Source organism: Pongo pygmaeus, chromosome 20, assembly GCF_028885625.2.
Source record: "Pongo pygmaeus isolate AG05252 chromosome 20, NHGRI_mPonPyg2-v2.0_pri, whole genome shotgun sequence".
Classification (NCBI taxonomy): domain Eukaryota; kingdom Metazoa; phylum Chordata; class Mammalia; order Primates; family Hominidae; genus Pongo; species Pongo pygmaeus.
Window position 1 is genome coordinate 40,905,416 of NC_072393.2, and position 16,697 is coordinate 40,922,112.

General features: G+C 53.4%; 1 protein-coding gene across 1 annotated transcript; it reads left to right on the forward strand.

Moving 5' to 3' along the window:
* The first annotated feature begins 4,501 nt into the window (after positions 1 to 4,501).
* HAUS5 (HAUS augmin like complex subunit 5) lies at positions 4,502 to 16,067 on the forward strand. Its single transcript, XM_054462086.2, has 20 exons — positions 4,502 to 4,594; positions 5,041 to 5,323; positions 6,181 to 6,243; positions 6,319 to 6,351; positions 6,486 to 6,510; positions 7,494 to 7,599; positions 7,679 to 7,838; positions 9,576 to 9,645; positions 9,740 to 9,822; positions 10,306 to 10,363; positions 10,522 to 10,646; positions 10,851 to 10,914; positions 11,018 to 11,148; positions 11,334 to 11,496; positions 11,887 to 11,967; positions 12,068 to 12,213; positions 12,466 to 12,577; positions 12,649 to 12,781; positions 15,060 to 15,192; positions 15,333 to 16,067. The coding sequence occupies exons 2-20, from the start codon at positions 5,226 to 5,228 to the stop codon at positions 15,448 to 15,450; spliced, it is 1,902 nt and encodes a 633-aa protein (XP_054318061.1). The 5' UTR covers positions 4,502 to 4,594; positions 5,041 to 5,225; the 3' UTR covers positions 15,451 to 16,067.
* The last annotated feature ends 630 nt before the right edge of the window (positions 16,068 to 16,697 follow it).

Here is a 16,697-nt window from a genome sequence, read left to right on the forward strand (position 1 = left end):
CTTTTGCTGCTGCTGAGGCCAGCTCCTCTACCCAGTGCCCACAGGATTATGAACATCCACTTTCCGTGGCCCTCTGTGGGCTCTGGAGATTGTTCCCTCTAATATTTTCTGATGGCACTTTCTCCGCCCTCAGATAATTTCCTCACCCACATCTATTTATGTATTTGTCAGCACTCCACTGATCATTTGAGGGGATCCTCTGCAGATCTCTGGAGTTCTCTCCCTGTACTGTTCCCTCCTCTCCAGTACCCTGCCCTGTGAACCCTGCCTCAGCTTCTCTGGACTCTTAGCTCCATTACCCCAACCTGGGGAGACTGCAGGCTCCAACCGGGTCCCCCCCTCCTTGCCCTAGGCCTGGAAACTTTTTCCAGGCCGTAAGCTAGGGCAATCTTAGGGCTCACCTCGTTTTCCTTTTCTGAGGGACCGGGGTCTTTTGTTGCCTAAGAACCAATGTCTTCAAGTCTAATGTTGCCTACACATTGTCTCATTTTTAAGTTGTTTCAGAATATTTCATCTGGTCCCTTTTCCTCCATTTTTAGAAGTGGAAGTGGCCATTAATTTTTTTACGTCTTTATTATCCAATCTTCATTGTTTTCTGGTCTGCAATTATATTCTTGATAATTTAAGAGGTATTTGAGTCTTTCGATAAAATGTGTCCACTTACCGAAAAAATAAATAAGAATGAATCAGGTGTAGGAACAACTAGGTTAAAACAGGGCAGGCATGGTGGCCCACATCTGTAATCCCAGCACTTTGGGAGGCCGAGGTGGGTGGATCACCTAAGGTCAGGAGTTCAAGACCAGCCTGGCCAACATGGCGAAATCCTGTGTCTAATAAAAATACAAAAATTAGCTGGGCATTGTGGCACGTGCCTGTAGTCCCAGCTACTAGAGAGGCTGAGGCAGGAGAATCGCTTGAACCTAGGAGGCGGAGGTTGCAGTGAGCCGAGATTGCGCCACTGTACTTCAGCCTGGGCAACAGAGTGAAACTCCATCTCAAAAAAAAAAAAAAAGAAAAGAAAAACCAGATAGGCTGGGCTGGAGCCCTGCCTACAAGGGAGGCTGTGAGATTCCGTGACTGCCATCTCCCTTGAGAGTGTGAGGAGAGTTTTATCTGGGGAGATGATGGCCTCCCAGACAGAAAGAGAGAACTCAGATGCCAGGCACCCAAGATCCACAACAGCCCACCATGACCACACTCTTTGCCTGATATGGTTTGTCTGTGTTGCCACCCAAATCTCATCTTGAACTGTAGCTCCCATAATCCTCACATGTCGTGGGAAAGACCCCCAGCATGGGGGCGGGTTTTTCCCATGCTGTTCTCGTGATCTCGAATAAGTCTCATGAGATCTGATTTTTATAAAGGGCAGTTCCACTGCACATGCTGTCTTGCCTGCAGCCACATAAGACGTACCTATGCTCCACTGTGAGTCCATTAAACCTCGTTTTCTTTATAAATTACCCATTCTTGGGTATTTCTTCATAGCAGTATGAAAATGGATTAATACATTGCCCATCACACATATTTTTTAAGCCAGTCAAATTTAGCAGTGGGGGTTGTATATCAACTTAGTGGCACTGGTATGTTCTGATAACCTACTACCATTGGTTCAAACATATAAATATACAACCACATCATACATGAAATAGAATGTAGATAGCCAGGCAGGGCGTGGTGGCTCACGCCTGTAATCCCAACACTTTGGGAGGCCGAGGCAGGCGGATCACCTGAGATCAAGAGTTTGAGACCAGCCTGGCCAACATGGTGAAACTCCATCTCTACTAAAAATACAAAAATTAGCCGGGTGTGGTGGCGCAAGCCTGTCATCCCAGCTACTCGGGAGGCTGAGGCAGAAGAATTGCTTGAACCTGGGAGGTAGAGGTTGCAGTGAGCCGAGATTGCACCACCGCACTCCAGCCTGGGCAACAGAGCAAGGCTCTGTCTAAAAAAAAAAAAAAAAAAAATGTAGATAGCCAATAGGTTAAAAACAGTTTCTTAGGAAAACTGATCTTATGTTTCTGCCAAAGCTTACTAATATGCTGGTAATGAACCAAAAAAGTAACAAAAGTATGCCAGTTCATAAAGTGTATGGAGAAGAAGAGCTCATATCCTTTAAAAGTAGAATGCTTACATAGCTGGTTTCTTTTCTTTGTTTTGCTTTTTTTTTTCTTTTCTTTGAGACTGAGTCTCACTCTGTTGCCCAGGCTGGGGTGCGATGGCGCGATCTTGGCTCACTGCAACCTCTGCCTCCCAGGTTTAAGCGATTCTCATGCCTCAGCCTTCCGAATAGCTGTGATTACAGGTGCCCGCCACCATACCCAGCTAATTTTTGTATTTTTAGTAGAGACAAGGTTTCACCATGTTGGCCAGGCTGGTCTCCAACTCCTGACCTCAAGTAATCCATCTGCCTCGGCCTCCCAAAGTGCTGGGATTACAGGCATGAGCCACCATGCCCGGCCTGCTTTTTTGTTTTTTGGTTTTTTTTCCTGCTTTGTTTTTTGAGACAAGGTCTTGCTGTGTCACCCAGGCTGGAGTGCAGTGGCATAATCACAGCTCACCGCAGCCTCAAACTCCTGCGCTCAAGCCATCCTCCCGCCTCAGCCTCCCGAGAACCTGGGACTACAGGCGGACACCACCATGCCTGGCTAATTTCTTTTTCTTGTGTAAAGATGGGGTCTTGCTATATTGCCCAGGCTGGTCTCAAACTCCTGAGCTCAAACAATCCTCCCACCCGGGTCTCCCAAAGTGCTGGAATTATAGGTATAAGCCACTGTGGCCAGCCAATTATTGTTGTTTTAAGAGTTATTTATGTATTTTAGATATTCCTTTATAAGTGTTTTGCAAATATTTTCTCCTAGTCTGTGACTGATCTTTTCATTCTTTGTGTTTTTTTTAGACAGGGTCTTGCTCTGTTGCCCAGGCTGGAGTGCAGTGGCACAATCCTAGCTCACTGTAGCCTCTGAACTCCTTGGCTCAAGCGGTCTTCCCGCATCAGCCTCAGCCTCCCAAGTAACTGGGACCACCAGCACATGCCACCACACCCACTTAACTTTAAAAAAAAATTTTTTTTTTTAGAGATGGGGTCTCTCTATGTTGCCCAGACTGGTTTCAAACTCCTAGGCTCGAGCAGTCCTCCCGCCTCAGCCTGCCAAAGTGCTGGGATTATAGGCACAGGCCACTGCACCCGACCTCATTCTCTTAATATGCTTTAAAGGTCTCAAAAATGTTCAGAGCCCCCTGAAAAGCTCATAGACCCATGGCAGATGTGGTGTCTAATTGATTTTTTTTTTAATAGCAAAAAAATCTCTACACAGCCAGAAGAATGGGCATATTTGGGGGAAATGGCAGCTGTTGAGAAAGCAGACATCTAGAAGTCACAGCTGGCAATCCTTCCTCCAGGAAGCCCACCTGGATCGCATCAGCCCATGGCACTGTCTTCTGCCTCTCAATCCTCGAGAGGTGTCTGAAGCTGGCTTCGGCTTCTCCTGCAAACCTGTCTCAGTGGTGATCATTGTCCCCTAGGTCAGAGACCTGAGCTGCCCCTTGGATGTCTCCCTGGCTCCTCACACTCCCGAGACTCCACACTGTCCTCAGCATCTCTCCCAAAACAGCTCTTCCTCACAGGTCCCTGTTTCAAAGTCCACCCCATCCAATCCCCAGGCCAGAGCCCTGAGCATCAGCCTGAATCCCCTCCCTCCCTGCAGTCCATCAAACTTATGACCCATTTACTCGGCCTCCTCCTCCCTGCCCCACAGCCCCACTTTGGCCCGGCACTGTCCTCACCCTCCACCCCTCATCCTGCTCCAGCCTCCTCCCTGGGTACCCAGCTCTAGTCTCACCCCACCATCTTTCCCCCACTTGCTGACGCAAAAACTATTTATTTATTTATTTATTTTTGAGACAGAGTCTTGCTGTGTCACCCAGGCTGGAATGCAGTGGCGTGACCTCGGCTCACTGCAACCTCTATCTCCTGGGTTCAAGCGATTCTCCTGCCTCAGCCTCCTGAGTAGCTGGGACTACAGGCGCAAGCCACCATGCCCAGCTAATTTTTGTATTTTTAGTAGACACAGGGTTTCACCATGTTGGCCAGGCTGGTCTCGAACTCCTGACCTCAAATGATTCGTCCACCTCAGCCTCCCCAGTGCTGGGATTACAGACGTGAGCCACCATGCCCGGCCTAATTCAACAACTAGTTCGAAAGCCAAGCTCTGAACCAGACACCAAGGACAAAGTGGTGGCCTAGGCAAATACGTTGAGTGAAAGGTCCCTAAATGCTGCCATTCCTCAGGGCCTGTCTTCCTCTGCTCTGGGTCTCATACTGATGCCCACAGCACATCCAGCTCTCTGTCCTGGCCCAGTGGGCTATCCAGAACTCCAGCCCTACTGCTTTCTGGGGCATCCCGCAGACCTCTCACACCTGCTGTGTCCCAAATTGACCCACCCCTGCTGCTTATTTTTACCACCCCTACCTGGTGGTGTGTCTGTCTCCCCACTCAACTGTGAGCTCCGTACAATAGAGACCAGGGCTGTCGTGGTCACCATGGTGTCCCCAGCATCACCCAGCACAGGGTCAGCTCCCTGAGTTTATGGAATGGTAAGCACGAACGAATGGGAAAATGCATGCGAGGGAAATGTTAGGGTCATGCTCTCTGCCCCTACGCTCCACTCAGACATGGGACACCTGTTTCTGAAATCAAAGAGCAGTAAGTCCAGGATCTCATCGCAAGTCCCATTTTGTCAAGAAAACAAAGCGGGCGGGCGCGGTGGCTCACGCCTGTAATCCCAACACTTCGGGAGGCCGAGGCGGGAGGATCGCTTGAGCCCAGGAGTTCAAAAGCCCAGAAGCTGAGACTAGCCCGGGCAACAAGTGAGATCCCATCTCTATTAAAATAAAAATGTTTAATTAAAAGGAGAAAAAGAAAATAAAGGGAAGCATCAAGGGCTGTTTTTCCCCTTTCGGGTTAGCTGGTAGTAAGCGGGAGAACGAGGGAAGGCGGGCGGGGCCGCCGTCTCTCCACGCCCTTTTCATTTCCACTCAAGGAGACCCGCGTCGGAAGAGTGAGCGCTGCAAGACCCAGCTTGACCGCGCTAAGATTACTATGCGCGCCCGAGTCCTGTGTCTGCCTGGCAACAGATGACGTCACTGTTGGCGCGCCCGTGACGTCAGAGGCGGGCGCCACAATTGAAGAAGCTAAGGGAGGCGGTGGCGCCGCTGCGGCGCTGTCATGGAGCTAGCGCATGAAGCGCGGGAACTGGGTTGCTGGGCGGTCGAAGAGATGGGGGTACCCGTAGCGGCCCGGGCCCCGGAATCGACGCTACGCAGGTGAGGACCGCTCCTGGAGTGAGGACTCCCCACCCTGGAGATTGAGTCTCCGGGAGTGAGAACTCCACCCCTCATTGAGGACTCGACGCCCCCCCCAATTCCCCATCGAGAGTGACCTTAGTTACTGAGGGCTCCCTACCCTGGGAGGCTCCCCAGAGTGAGGTCCCTAGCACTGGTGAGGATCCTCCACGAGTTAGCGAAGACCTCTCTCCTTATGGAAATAGGATCTCCAGGGTGAGGCTGTCCCCGCAGCACCTCCCCTCCCTACCCTTACCCTAACCAAGAAGGACATTCAGGAGTTAGCCGTGGCCACCCCATCGGGGACTGAATCTGTAGGAGTGATGCCCCACATCTGGTCATGAGATGGCACTTCCTGGCAGTACATCCCCCACCTCCACCTCTGGATGTGACTGGATAACCCTCTCCCAGGAGAAAGGGAGCACCCGCCCCTCCCGCGCCCCCCCCACCACCCGCCTTCCCAGGGAATGAGAATACCACCACATTTAGTGCAAACATCCAATCCCTACAAAAAAAAATGTTCTACCAATTAGCCGGGTGTAGTGGTGCCTGCCTGTAGTCCTAGCTACTCTGGAGGCTGAGGTGGGAGGATCGCATGAGCCCAGGAGGTTGAGGCTGCAGGGAGCTATGATCATACCACTGCACTCCAGCCTGGGAGACAGAGCGAGACTGTCTCTTAAAAAAAAAAAAAAAAAAAAAAAGCAAAAAAAAGTTTGGGCCTTCCCTCCCCAAGAAGTGAGAACTCCCTAGTAAAGACTCCCTACCACCATCACCTCAGGAATGAGGATCCCACACCCTGTGTGCTGCCCCAGGCATATGCTTACACACTGTCCCCACAGGCTGTGTCTGGGCCAAGGGGCTGACATCTGGGCCTACATCTTGCAGCATGTGCACAGTCAGAGGTAAGCTGGGCTAGAGCAGGGGAGGGAGCACAGGTGAGGCCCATAGTAACTCCTCTTTCTGCCTCTGCACTGTAGGACTGTGAAGAAGATCCGGGGAAACCTACTCTGGTAACTGCTTCTTAAAGCTATCCCCTCCTATCTTCCCCACTCCCATTTAGCCCTGTCCCCACCACAGCATCACACCTGTTGCCCTTCCCCCTGGAAGCCCCACTCATCCACTGACTCTGGCCTTGTTTTCCTAGGTATGGCCACCAGGACAGTCCACAGGTGAGAAGCATATGCTACAAGATTCTCTTTCATCCAAAAAATGACTTGTAGATCTTCTGCTCTAAGCCCAACCAGGTGCTGGGTGATGCTGGGGACAATGGGTCACAAGACAGCCCTGATCCCCATCCTCATAGGGCTTAAAGTCCAGTGGAGACAGCATTAGCTCAGCCAGGCACAGTGGCTCACACCTGTAATCCCAGCACTTTGGGAGGCTCACCTGAGGCCTCATCTCAGGTGATGAGATCACCTGAGGGCTCCGGGAAGAGATCAGTACTGGGACAAAGATGTGGTTTGGGAGGCGGATCACCTGAGGTCAGGAGTTCGAGACCAGCCTGGCCAACATGGTGAAACCCTGTCTCTAATAAAAATAAAAAATTAGCTAGGCGTGGTGGCACATGCCTGTAATCCTAGCTACTTGGGAGGCTGAGGCAGGAGAATCGCTTGAACCTGGGAGGCAGAGGTTGCAGTGAGCTGAGATCACACCACTGCACTCTAGCCTGGGCAGTAGAGCGAGACTGTGTCTCAAAAAAATAAATAAATAAATAAAGAGCATTAATTAGCTAGGCGCGGAGAGGTGGGACATGGATATGTGGCATCAAAGCTGGTGAGAAGAGATGAAGGAACAGGTATGGGAGAGATGCTGAGGCCAGTGTGGGACCCAGTGGGTGCAAGGGGCTCATATGACACCTAAGGGGAGGCTTCCAGGAGGCCTTAGGACTTCTAGGTGCAGGGCTCCAGGAAGAGATCAGTACTGGAACAAAGATGTGGTTGTCACCAGCACAGACAGGAAACAGGCTGGAAGTGTGGGTAAGACAATCCTAGGAGGAAGGAGGGAGCCAGTACCCTAATGCTTCTGTGTCAGACACAGAAATTGCTGAGCAAAAACCCTCTGCCACCAGTTGAGGAGCCTGGTACCCCCAAAAGACAGGCCAGGCTGAGCCCCAATCAGACCATGCATCTGATCCTGAATCTGATCCTCCCAGGTCCGTCGGAAGTTAGAGCTGGAAGCTGCTGTGACCCGCCTGCGGGCAGAAATCCAGGAGCTTGACCAGAGCCTGGAGCTGATGGAGCGAGACACTGAGGCTCAGGGTGAGTCACGGGGCCAGAAGATAGGCACCAGGATGTGGGGTGGGAAAGGTGCTGATGGCCACCCCTGTTCCTCCCACAGACATGGCCATGGAGCAGGCACTTCAGCACACTCAAGACACCCAGCGTCGAGCTCTCCTCCTCCGGGCCCAAGCTGGGGCCATGCGAAGACAGCAGCATAGGCTCCGAGATCCCATGCAGCGGCTGCAGAATCAATTGAGGCACCTGCAGGACATGGAGAGGTGGGCCTCAGGGACCCACCCTCACCAGGCGGGGTGGCCAGACATTCTCTTAGAGATCTCAGGGCTCTTCCCTGATCCCTTCTTGGGTTCCAGAATTCTGGAACCATTAGGATGGAAGGTCCGTGAGGCCAGGAGATTTTGTCATCTCAGTCACCTGTATTTTCAGTGCCTAGAATGATACCACCTGTATACCTAGAACACCAGCCCTGGGGAAACAGCCACAAATAGAGAACAAGTCCCTGCCCTCCTGGAGCTTACGCTGTGACACAAAGAAGACAGATAGTAAAGTAGGAACCAAACAGACCCTATCATTTCTGGTAGAGATGAGTGCTGTGAAGAAAAGCCTATCATAGAAGGGAGAGGGAGATGCTGCCCTAGCAAGGGTGGTCAGTGAAGGCCTCTGAGGAGGCGACATTGAGTTGGAAGAGGAATTTCTGTGGAGAAGGAATAGCAAGAGCAGAGGTGGTGTGCTCAGCATGCAGGAAGAGCAGCCAGGAGGCCAATGTCAGCTCGAGTTTCTCAGGCAAGACCGAGAACCTGAGGAGGTGAGGTTGGAGGAGTGGACAGAGAACTGTGGATGATGCGTTGCGATTTTACTCTGAAACTGGTTCATGCCTTGGCTTGGCCACTTAAAATTGGGTGACCTTAGGCTGAGCATGGTGGCTCACACCTGTAATCCCAGCACTTTGGGAGGCCGAGGCAGGCGGATCACTTGAGGTCAGGAGTTCGAGACCAGCCTGGCCAACATAGTGAAACCCCGTCCCTACTAAAAAATACAAAAATTAGTTGAGTGTGGTGGCACATGCCTGTAGTCCCAGCTACTCAGGAAGCTGAGGCAGGAGAATCACTTGAACCCGGGAAAAGGAGGTTCCAGTGAGCCTAGATTGCACCACTGCACTCCACCTGGGTGATAAGAGCAAAACTCTGTTTAAAAAAAAAAAAAAAAAAAATTGGGTGACCTTGGGCAAGGTATTTAACTTCTTTCTATGTGCCTCAGATTCTAAGATCTGTGGAATGGGGATAATATTAATACCAAGCTTATAGGGTAGGCATGATTGTTAGGTGGAATAAATCATGTAAAGTGCTTAGAGAAGTGCCTGTTAACCATTGTTATTATTCTGGGTTTTGTTTTTTTGTTTTGTTTTGTTTTGTTTTTTTGAGACAGAGTCTGGCTCTGTTGCCCAGGCTGGAGTGCAGTGGCACGATCTCGGCTCACTGCAACCTCTGCCTCTGGGGTTCAAGCAATTCTCCTGCCTCAGCCTCCCCAGTAGCTGGGATTATAGGCGCATGCCACTGTGCTCGACTAATTTTTGTATTTTTAGTAGAGACGGGGTTTCACCATGCTGGCCTTGAACTCCTGACCTCAAGTGATCCACCCACCTCAGCCTCCCAAAGCGCTGGGGTACAGGCATGAGCCACCACGCTGGGCCCGTTGTTATTCTGAATGCGCTGGGGAAACATCACATTATTTTGGAGGGATCTGAGCAGGGACATGATCTTCCTCCGGTTTTAACAGAATCACTGACTCCTGGGTGGTGAACAGTCTCTTGGAGCAAGAGCAGTGGGGAGGCTAATGCAATATTCCAGCTGGGAGGTGACGGTGGCCTAATCTGGAGACAGCTCCCGAGATCTAGGCTTAGTGATTCCTCTGACCAGCCTTGCTGGCAGTGAGAGGAGATGGGGCACAGACATCTGTTCTCCCAGGGACCCCAGCCCCAGCTGCACTTCTCCCTCCAGGAAAGCCAAAGTAGATGTGACCTTTGGATCCCTGACATCGGCAGCTCTCGGCCTGGAGCCCGTGGTCCTGGTAAGAGTCCCCGGTCGTGGGAGAAGGGGCAGGGAGCCTGGAGTTAGGCAGACGCCAGGGTCCCCCTCAGGTCCCTTCCTCTTCTTCTCCCTAGCGTGATGTCCGAACAGCCTGCACCCTCCGGGCCCAGTTCCTGCAGAACCTCCTGCTTCCCCAGGCCAAGAGGGGCAGCCTCCCGTGAGTGTCCCTAGCCCCCAGAGACCCTGCAAAGAACCTGGGTTTTAAGTGGGGGTCTCTCATTTATTAATTCCTCAGACACTGAACTTCTGGGCTACGTTCTGTAGAAGGGGACTTCCAGGCTGGGAATAGAAGGAGACAGACTCATCACAAACAGTGACAGCCAGGTGGTCAGAGCTGTTGCGGGAGTGAGGAGGCCTGAGAGGCTTTGGGCACCCAGAGGCAGTGCCTTTCCCAGCTAAGAAGGCAGAGAGGGGAGAGGTTCTCTGGTGAGGAGGCTTAGCTGGGGTGAAGGGTCCAGAGAGTGTCCCAGATGAACAACCCATGTAAAGGCCCCAAGGCCAGCAGGTTGGTATAATTGGGGAAGTCAAGTCTAACAGGCATAGGGAAGATGACAGCCCCTACCTTATAGGGTGGTGGTGATAACTAGAGGATAACTGACGTGTCTTGTAACATTCTCTATCCCCTTACCCAACCCCACAGAACCCCTCATGATGACCACTTTGGCACTTCCTACCAGCAGTGGCTGAGCTCCGTGGAGGTGAGAGGGCAGGGGTCTCAGGAAAGCCACACCCTCCCACCCCATGATCAAAACTTAGGGTGCCAGGACCTAACTCTTGATGACAGCCCTATTCCCATGGGGTCTCAGCTCACAGCCCTGCCCCAATCCTGCCCTGACTTCACCCTCCCTCCCCCTAGACGCTGCTGACAAACCACCCCCCAGGCCACGTCCTGGCTGCCTTGGAGCACCTGGCTGCAGAGCGGGAGGCAGAGATTCGGTCCCTGTGCAGTGGGGATGGGCTTGGCGATACAGAGATATCCAGGTGTGGGGCAGGGTATTCCCACAGTTGGGGAAGGCCGCGTGAGTGGGTGAGCTGGAACAGCCTCAGGACCTGGCCCAGCCACCTGCTGATGGGGTAGAACTGAAACCCACTGCCTGGTGGGGTGGCAGGACTGATACTGGCCACCCTCGAGTACCAAGGCAAGGCCACAGCACGGCTCCCTCAGCAGCTCTTCCCCCACCCCAGACCCCAGGCCCCGGACCAGTCAGACTCCAGCCAGACCCTGCCGTCCATGGTTCATCTCATCCAGGTGACCCCAGGGCTCGCCTCCCCACCACATTCCAAGACTTCCTCAATCCCCTCACCCATGGATCATGCCCTGGGTGTACCCTGATTCTGTACCCCCCTTGCAGGAGGGCTGGCGGACTGTGGGTGTGCTGGTCTCCCAGCGGAGCGCCCTCCTGAAGGAGCGGCAAGTCTTGACCCAGCGCCTCCAGGGCCTGGTGGAGGAGGTGGAGAGATGCGTCCTGGGATCCAGTGAGAGGTGGGGGGATCCCCGAGCAGAGGCCTCTGGGCCGTCTCGCTTCTGAGTGTCTCAGCCCATTGGACTTTTTCAGCCCCTGTGGCTCCTATCTCTGCCTCCTCCCTGCAGTTTCTCTCCCTGGTTTATGGTCCCTTGTGTGGCTCAGTCGCCCCTCTCTCCTTTGCTCTCCTCCGTTTGCCCTGCAGGCAGGTGCTGATACTGGGGCTTCGGCGCTGTGGCCTGTGGACGGAGCTCAAGGCCCTGCACACTCAGAGCCAGGAGCTGGAGGATGCAGCCGGGCATCGGCAGCTCCTGCTGAGGGAGCTACAGGCCAAACAGCAGCGGATCCTGCACTGGCGCCAGCTGGTGGTGAGAGGCTAGGCCCAGGGAGAGGTGGCAGGGCCTTGTGGAGGGCCAGAGGGGAGGCTTGAAAACTATGGCTAAGAACTGGGCCTGAGCCCAGTGTGGTCGCACATGCCTGTGGTTCCAGCACTTTGGGAGGCTGAGGTGGGAGGATCTCCTGAGCCCAGGAGTTCAAGGCTGAAGTGAGGTATGATCACACCACTGCACTCCAGCCTGGGTGACAGAGCAAGATGCTGTCACTTAAAAAAAAAGAATGCTGTCACTTAAAAATTAAGAACTGGGCTTCCTAGGCAAGAGCCCAGGTGAGACTCCCAGGCAGAAGCAGGACCTAAGCAGAGAGACACACTGAGGCTGGGAGCTGGGAGGAGTGAGTCTCAGGGTATCCTGGTTTCTCAGGAGGAGACCCAGGAACAGGTCCGCCTGCTCATCAAGGGAAACTCGGCCAGCAAGACCCGCCTGTGCCGGAGTCCAGGGGAGGTGAGATGGGAGTTGGGGTGAGGTCTGGGTACGGCTGGATCTGCCAGGATGGGGCTGGGTGGACTTGGGATGCCCCACCCATCCTTCCCCTTCCCCACAGGTGCTAGCTCTGGTCCAGCGAAAGGTGGTCCCTACATCTGAGGCAGTGGCACCGCAGAGCCGGGAGCTGCTGCGCTGTCTGGAGGAGGAAGTCCGGCATTTGCCCCACATTCTGTTGAGCACACTGCTGCGGCACAGCCCGGGAGAGTGAGACTGGGGCCGCCCCACCCCTGCCCTGCATCCCCTGCCATGGGTGACTGTCACTCCCTGAACCTCCTCAAAAAAGATAACCCCAGACCCCCAGTGTTCCCAGGCTGCCAGACCTCACCCTTGGGTCAGCAGCCCTGGTCTTGGCATCCTAGTCCCCAGACCCACCTTGAAGTTCCTGGGCCCCCAGAGCCTCCAGAACCCAAGGCCTCCTCTCAGTCCCCACCCAACCCAGACTTCTCCCACCCCTAGGTTGAAGCCTCTGCCCACGGTCCTCCCATCCATCCACCAGCTGCACCCCGCGTCCCCAAGGGGCTCCAGCTTCATAGCGCTGAGCCACAAGCTGGGGCTGCCCCCAGGGAAGGTGAGTGCCTGTCTCCTGTGACTTGTCTCCCCAGCCCCACCCCAGGTAACCGTTGTTCCCTCCTCATCTAGGCCTCGGAGCTGCTCCTGCCGGCGGCTGCCTCTCTTCGCCAGGACCTTCTGTTCCTGCAGGACCAGCAGAGCCTCTGGTGTTGGGATCTACTCCACATGAAGACCAGCCTGCCGCCAGGCCCTCCCACCCAGGGTAGGCCTGCCCTGTCACCCCATCCAGCCTCCCCACCCATTCCCACTACCAGCAGCCTCCACGAGTCCTTACCAGCAACCCCATTGTTTACGCAGTGCCCACTGTGTGCTAAGGGCTTTAAACATTCTCCCTTGTTTTATCTGCACAGCAGTCCCATGAGGTAAGTGCTGCTATTCTCTCCATTCTACAGAGAAGGGAACTGAGACACAGAGGTTAGTAGGTTGCCCAAATGGCAAAGCTGGAATTTGAATCCAGGTGATCTGAAATGGGTCTGTGCTCCCAACCACTAGGCTACACTGCCCGTCGACTTTCCATGTGTTCATTCATCACCGTCACATAGTATATCTCAGCAGTTCAAAGCCTAGGAATCCTCTCCGCCCTGTCTCTTCCTAGCTGTGTGGCCTCCCCATGCCTTAGCTTCCTCCTCAGTGGAGTAAGCATAAAGCAATGTCTTACCGAGGTGCTGGGCAGATTGAGGCAGGGGACCCACAAAGGGCACTGAACACTGCCTGCTATGCAGTAAGCACCCTGCGTCTCCAATGTGATTAGCATTATTGTCTGTGTACACACACAGTCTCTTGGAGTCATGACAATGAGGAAAGGGACTTTTAAGACCCCCAGGTTACAGATGAGGAAACTGAAGGTCAGAGAAGTCATTCATTCCTGGATTCACTCACCAAATACTGGGTGTCTACCAGGTGCCAGCCCAGATGGCTTGTTGGGGAGTGAGGAGAAAGGGCCCCACCCCAGGGGTTTCCCCAGATGGAAGTAAAGAGTAAAGAATGAAAGGATAAATACATGGAAGAGGAGAATTGATGAGAAATGAACCGGCAGTGCCAGCAGCACTAGAGGAAGAGACTGTGTTCAAGCCTCTGAGTTTGGGGCTCCCTGCCCTCCACTTCTCCACGAGGAGCGATGAGAGCAGCCCCAGACCCCGCACGGCCTCTGCCCACCTCAGCCTCTGCCTACCACGCCCTCTGCCCACTGTGCCCTCTGCCCACTTCATGTGTTTTTTGTTTTTGCTTTTGTTTTTTTTGAGACAAGGTCACATTCTGTCACCCAGGCTGGAGTGCAGTGGTGCCATCCCAGCTTACTGCAGCCTCAACCTCCTGGGCTCAAGCCATCCTCCTGCCTCAGCCTCCTGAGTAGCTGGGACCACAGGCATGCACCCCACGCCCAGCTAATTTTATATTTCTTGTAATCATGGGCATCTTGAACTTTACACATCTATCATGGAACTCCTGGTTCTCTCTACTCCAAAAAACAATTTTGTTCCTCTTCTTCTTGGTTTCCTCCCTTGTTAAATTATCTCACCCTCCTCATCCAAGTGCTGCACCCAGAAACCCAGGAGTCATCCTGAATTTCTCCATCTCCCTAATCCCCCCACCCTCACCAGCTTCAGCCTCTCAGCAAGCCCTAAGGGTCCCATCCCCAGAATTCTCCCATCGGTCCCCTGCCGCAGTAATTCCACCTGACAGCAGACGGAGCTGAACAAAGAGCCAGTGTCGTGATCAAGGTCACAGGGCAGGGATGGGATGGGGTCAGGATTCAGGCCCAGCTTGTCTGATCACACTGCTCATCTGCACTTGCTGAGCTGGGCCTGTTCTGTGCACATGGAGAGGTAGGCCCAGTCCCAGTCCCAGAGGAAAGCACCGTAGGGTGAAGCTAGAGCAGGCGGAGGAGGAAGCCTTGGGGCGAGAGTGTTGGAGGGGCCTCCAGGAGGAAAGATACTCTCTACTGTGGGCCCTGGGAATCGGCCAGGCTTTGCCACGTCATGAAACTTAAATACCTGCTGAAGGGCTTGGGCTTTGCCTTGGGGGCACTGGAGAACCTTGGAGGGTTCTAGACAGGAGGGAGAGCATCAAATTTAGGCTTCAGGAAGATCACTGTGGTGTAGTGCGGAGGGTGAACCAGAGCAGGAGACTGAGGCCTGGAGCAGAGGAGAGGAAGAAACGCTCAGGAGACTGAGCGGACAAGTCATGGAGATTGATGGGCTCTCACGGGGAGGGAGGAAGGCATCCAGAAGGAGGCCTGGGCGGAGCCGGGAGTGGTGGACTGCCCTTGAGATGAGGACCTGGGAGGAGGGACAGGTCCTCATCTCAAGGGCAGTCCCTCAGAAGGGGACTTCCAGGCTGGGAAGAGAAGGAGACAGACTCATCATTGGTTTGCGGGAGCTGCTGAGGTCAAGACTAGGGGACTGGAGAATTGGGGACCCATTGCTGTAAGGTACCAGCGAGCCAGAGGACTCAAAGCTGCCTCCTGGCTTTCTCACCCTCAGAGCTGCTGCAGATCCAGGCATCCCAGGAAAAACAACAGAAAGAGAACCTGGGGCAGGCTCTGAAGAGGCTGGAGAAGCTGCTGAAACAGGCGCTGGAGCGAATCCCTGAGCTGCAGGGGATCGTGGGGGACTGGTGAGAGGGGAACGTGCTGCGGGTGGGAAACAGAAAAGTCAGGACTCAAGGTTGGGGCCTGGTGAGAAGGGGCAGGCCATGGTTTTGAGGGGAGGGTCTGGAGGGTCAGTCCTTCCCTCTGACTCCATGCCCTTCCCCAGGTGGGAGCAGCCAGGCCAGGCCGCCCTCTCTGAGGAGCTCTGCCAGGGCCTATCCCTGCCCCAGTGGCGGCTGCGCTGGGTTCAGGCCCAGGGGGCCCTGCAGAAGTTGTGCAGCTGAAGAGAGGGTTCAAACGGAAGCCGAGAACTTGACACTGTTCACCTCAACACCTCACCTCCCCCAGGACATTTGGAAGAAAGCAGCGCCAGGATTCCTCGGCAGTCGTCCCCACCCGCACCTGCAGTCCCCTCATGTGCTGTTCTGCTGCCCCGCTCAGCTCCTGGCCCCTGTCCTTTCATCCCGCTAAAGCACCCCCTGAAACCCCTTCATCACTTTCATTCTCAGCAAAAAGTAATTGAGCACCTCCTCTAGGCACTGAGGAGTCCACACTGAACAAAAGAGACAGAAAACCCTGTCTTCCAGAAGTTGAGTTCTAGGGCAGGGAGATAGAATTTACAAGATAAGGAAAATATATATGTAGTATGCTGCAAGTTAACTGCTGTGTGGGAAATCCAGCAGGGGGTGGGATGTGTGATTTGAATTGAGGGCCACACTGCCCAGGTCGCACTCCGTCAAGGGGTGAGCAGGAGCAACGGGGGTGGCTGAGGAAGGGCTTGCAGCTCGAGGCAACAGCACATGCAAAGGTCCTGAGCCAGGATGTGCTGGAATAAGGGCCATTGAGGGGGACAGTATAGGTTGGGGGTAAGGAATGTATTAAAAGATGAGATTGCCTTCTAGTTTGTATAGTTTCTTTTTTTACATGTAAATCAGCCATTTGGAATTTATCCTAGCACATGGATCCAATTTTGTCTTATTTTACATATATCCTAGTAGCACTTACTGAAATTCCCAGTCAGAGTGGCAGTTGCCTCTGAGGGAAGGTGGGTGGCAGGGATCAACTGAGGAGGAGACACAGAAACGTCCTAGCTGATGGGAATGTACTGTGTCGAGAGCAGCGGCGGTGACGCAGGTGTAGAGATTTGTCAGAGCTCATCTAGTTGTAGTCTTAAGGCCTGTACATTTCACTGCGTGGGTTACTCAATTTATAAAGAAAAGCCTTACACTTTTGAGATGCCACCTTTTTATGCACTAAATTTCCATGTTTATATCTGGCCTCTCTCCAGACCTGCTTTGTATTTAACTCTCCATGTGTCATTCCCACAGTAGCTTAATAGAAAGGCTTGTGACAATTGTCATATCTGTTCTTTTCTTTTGGTTTTTTTTTTTTTGAGATGGAGTCTCATTCTGTTGCCCAAGTTGGAGTGCAGTGGCATGATCTCAGCTCACTGCAACCTCCGCCTCCCAGGTTCAAGCCATTCTTATGCCTCAGCCTCCCCAGTACCTAGGATTACAGGTACGCACCACCA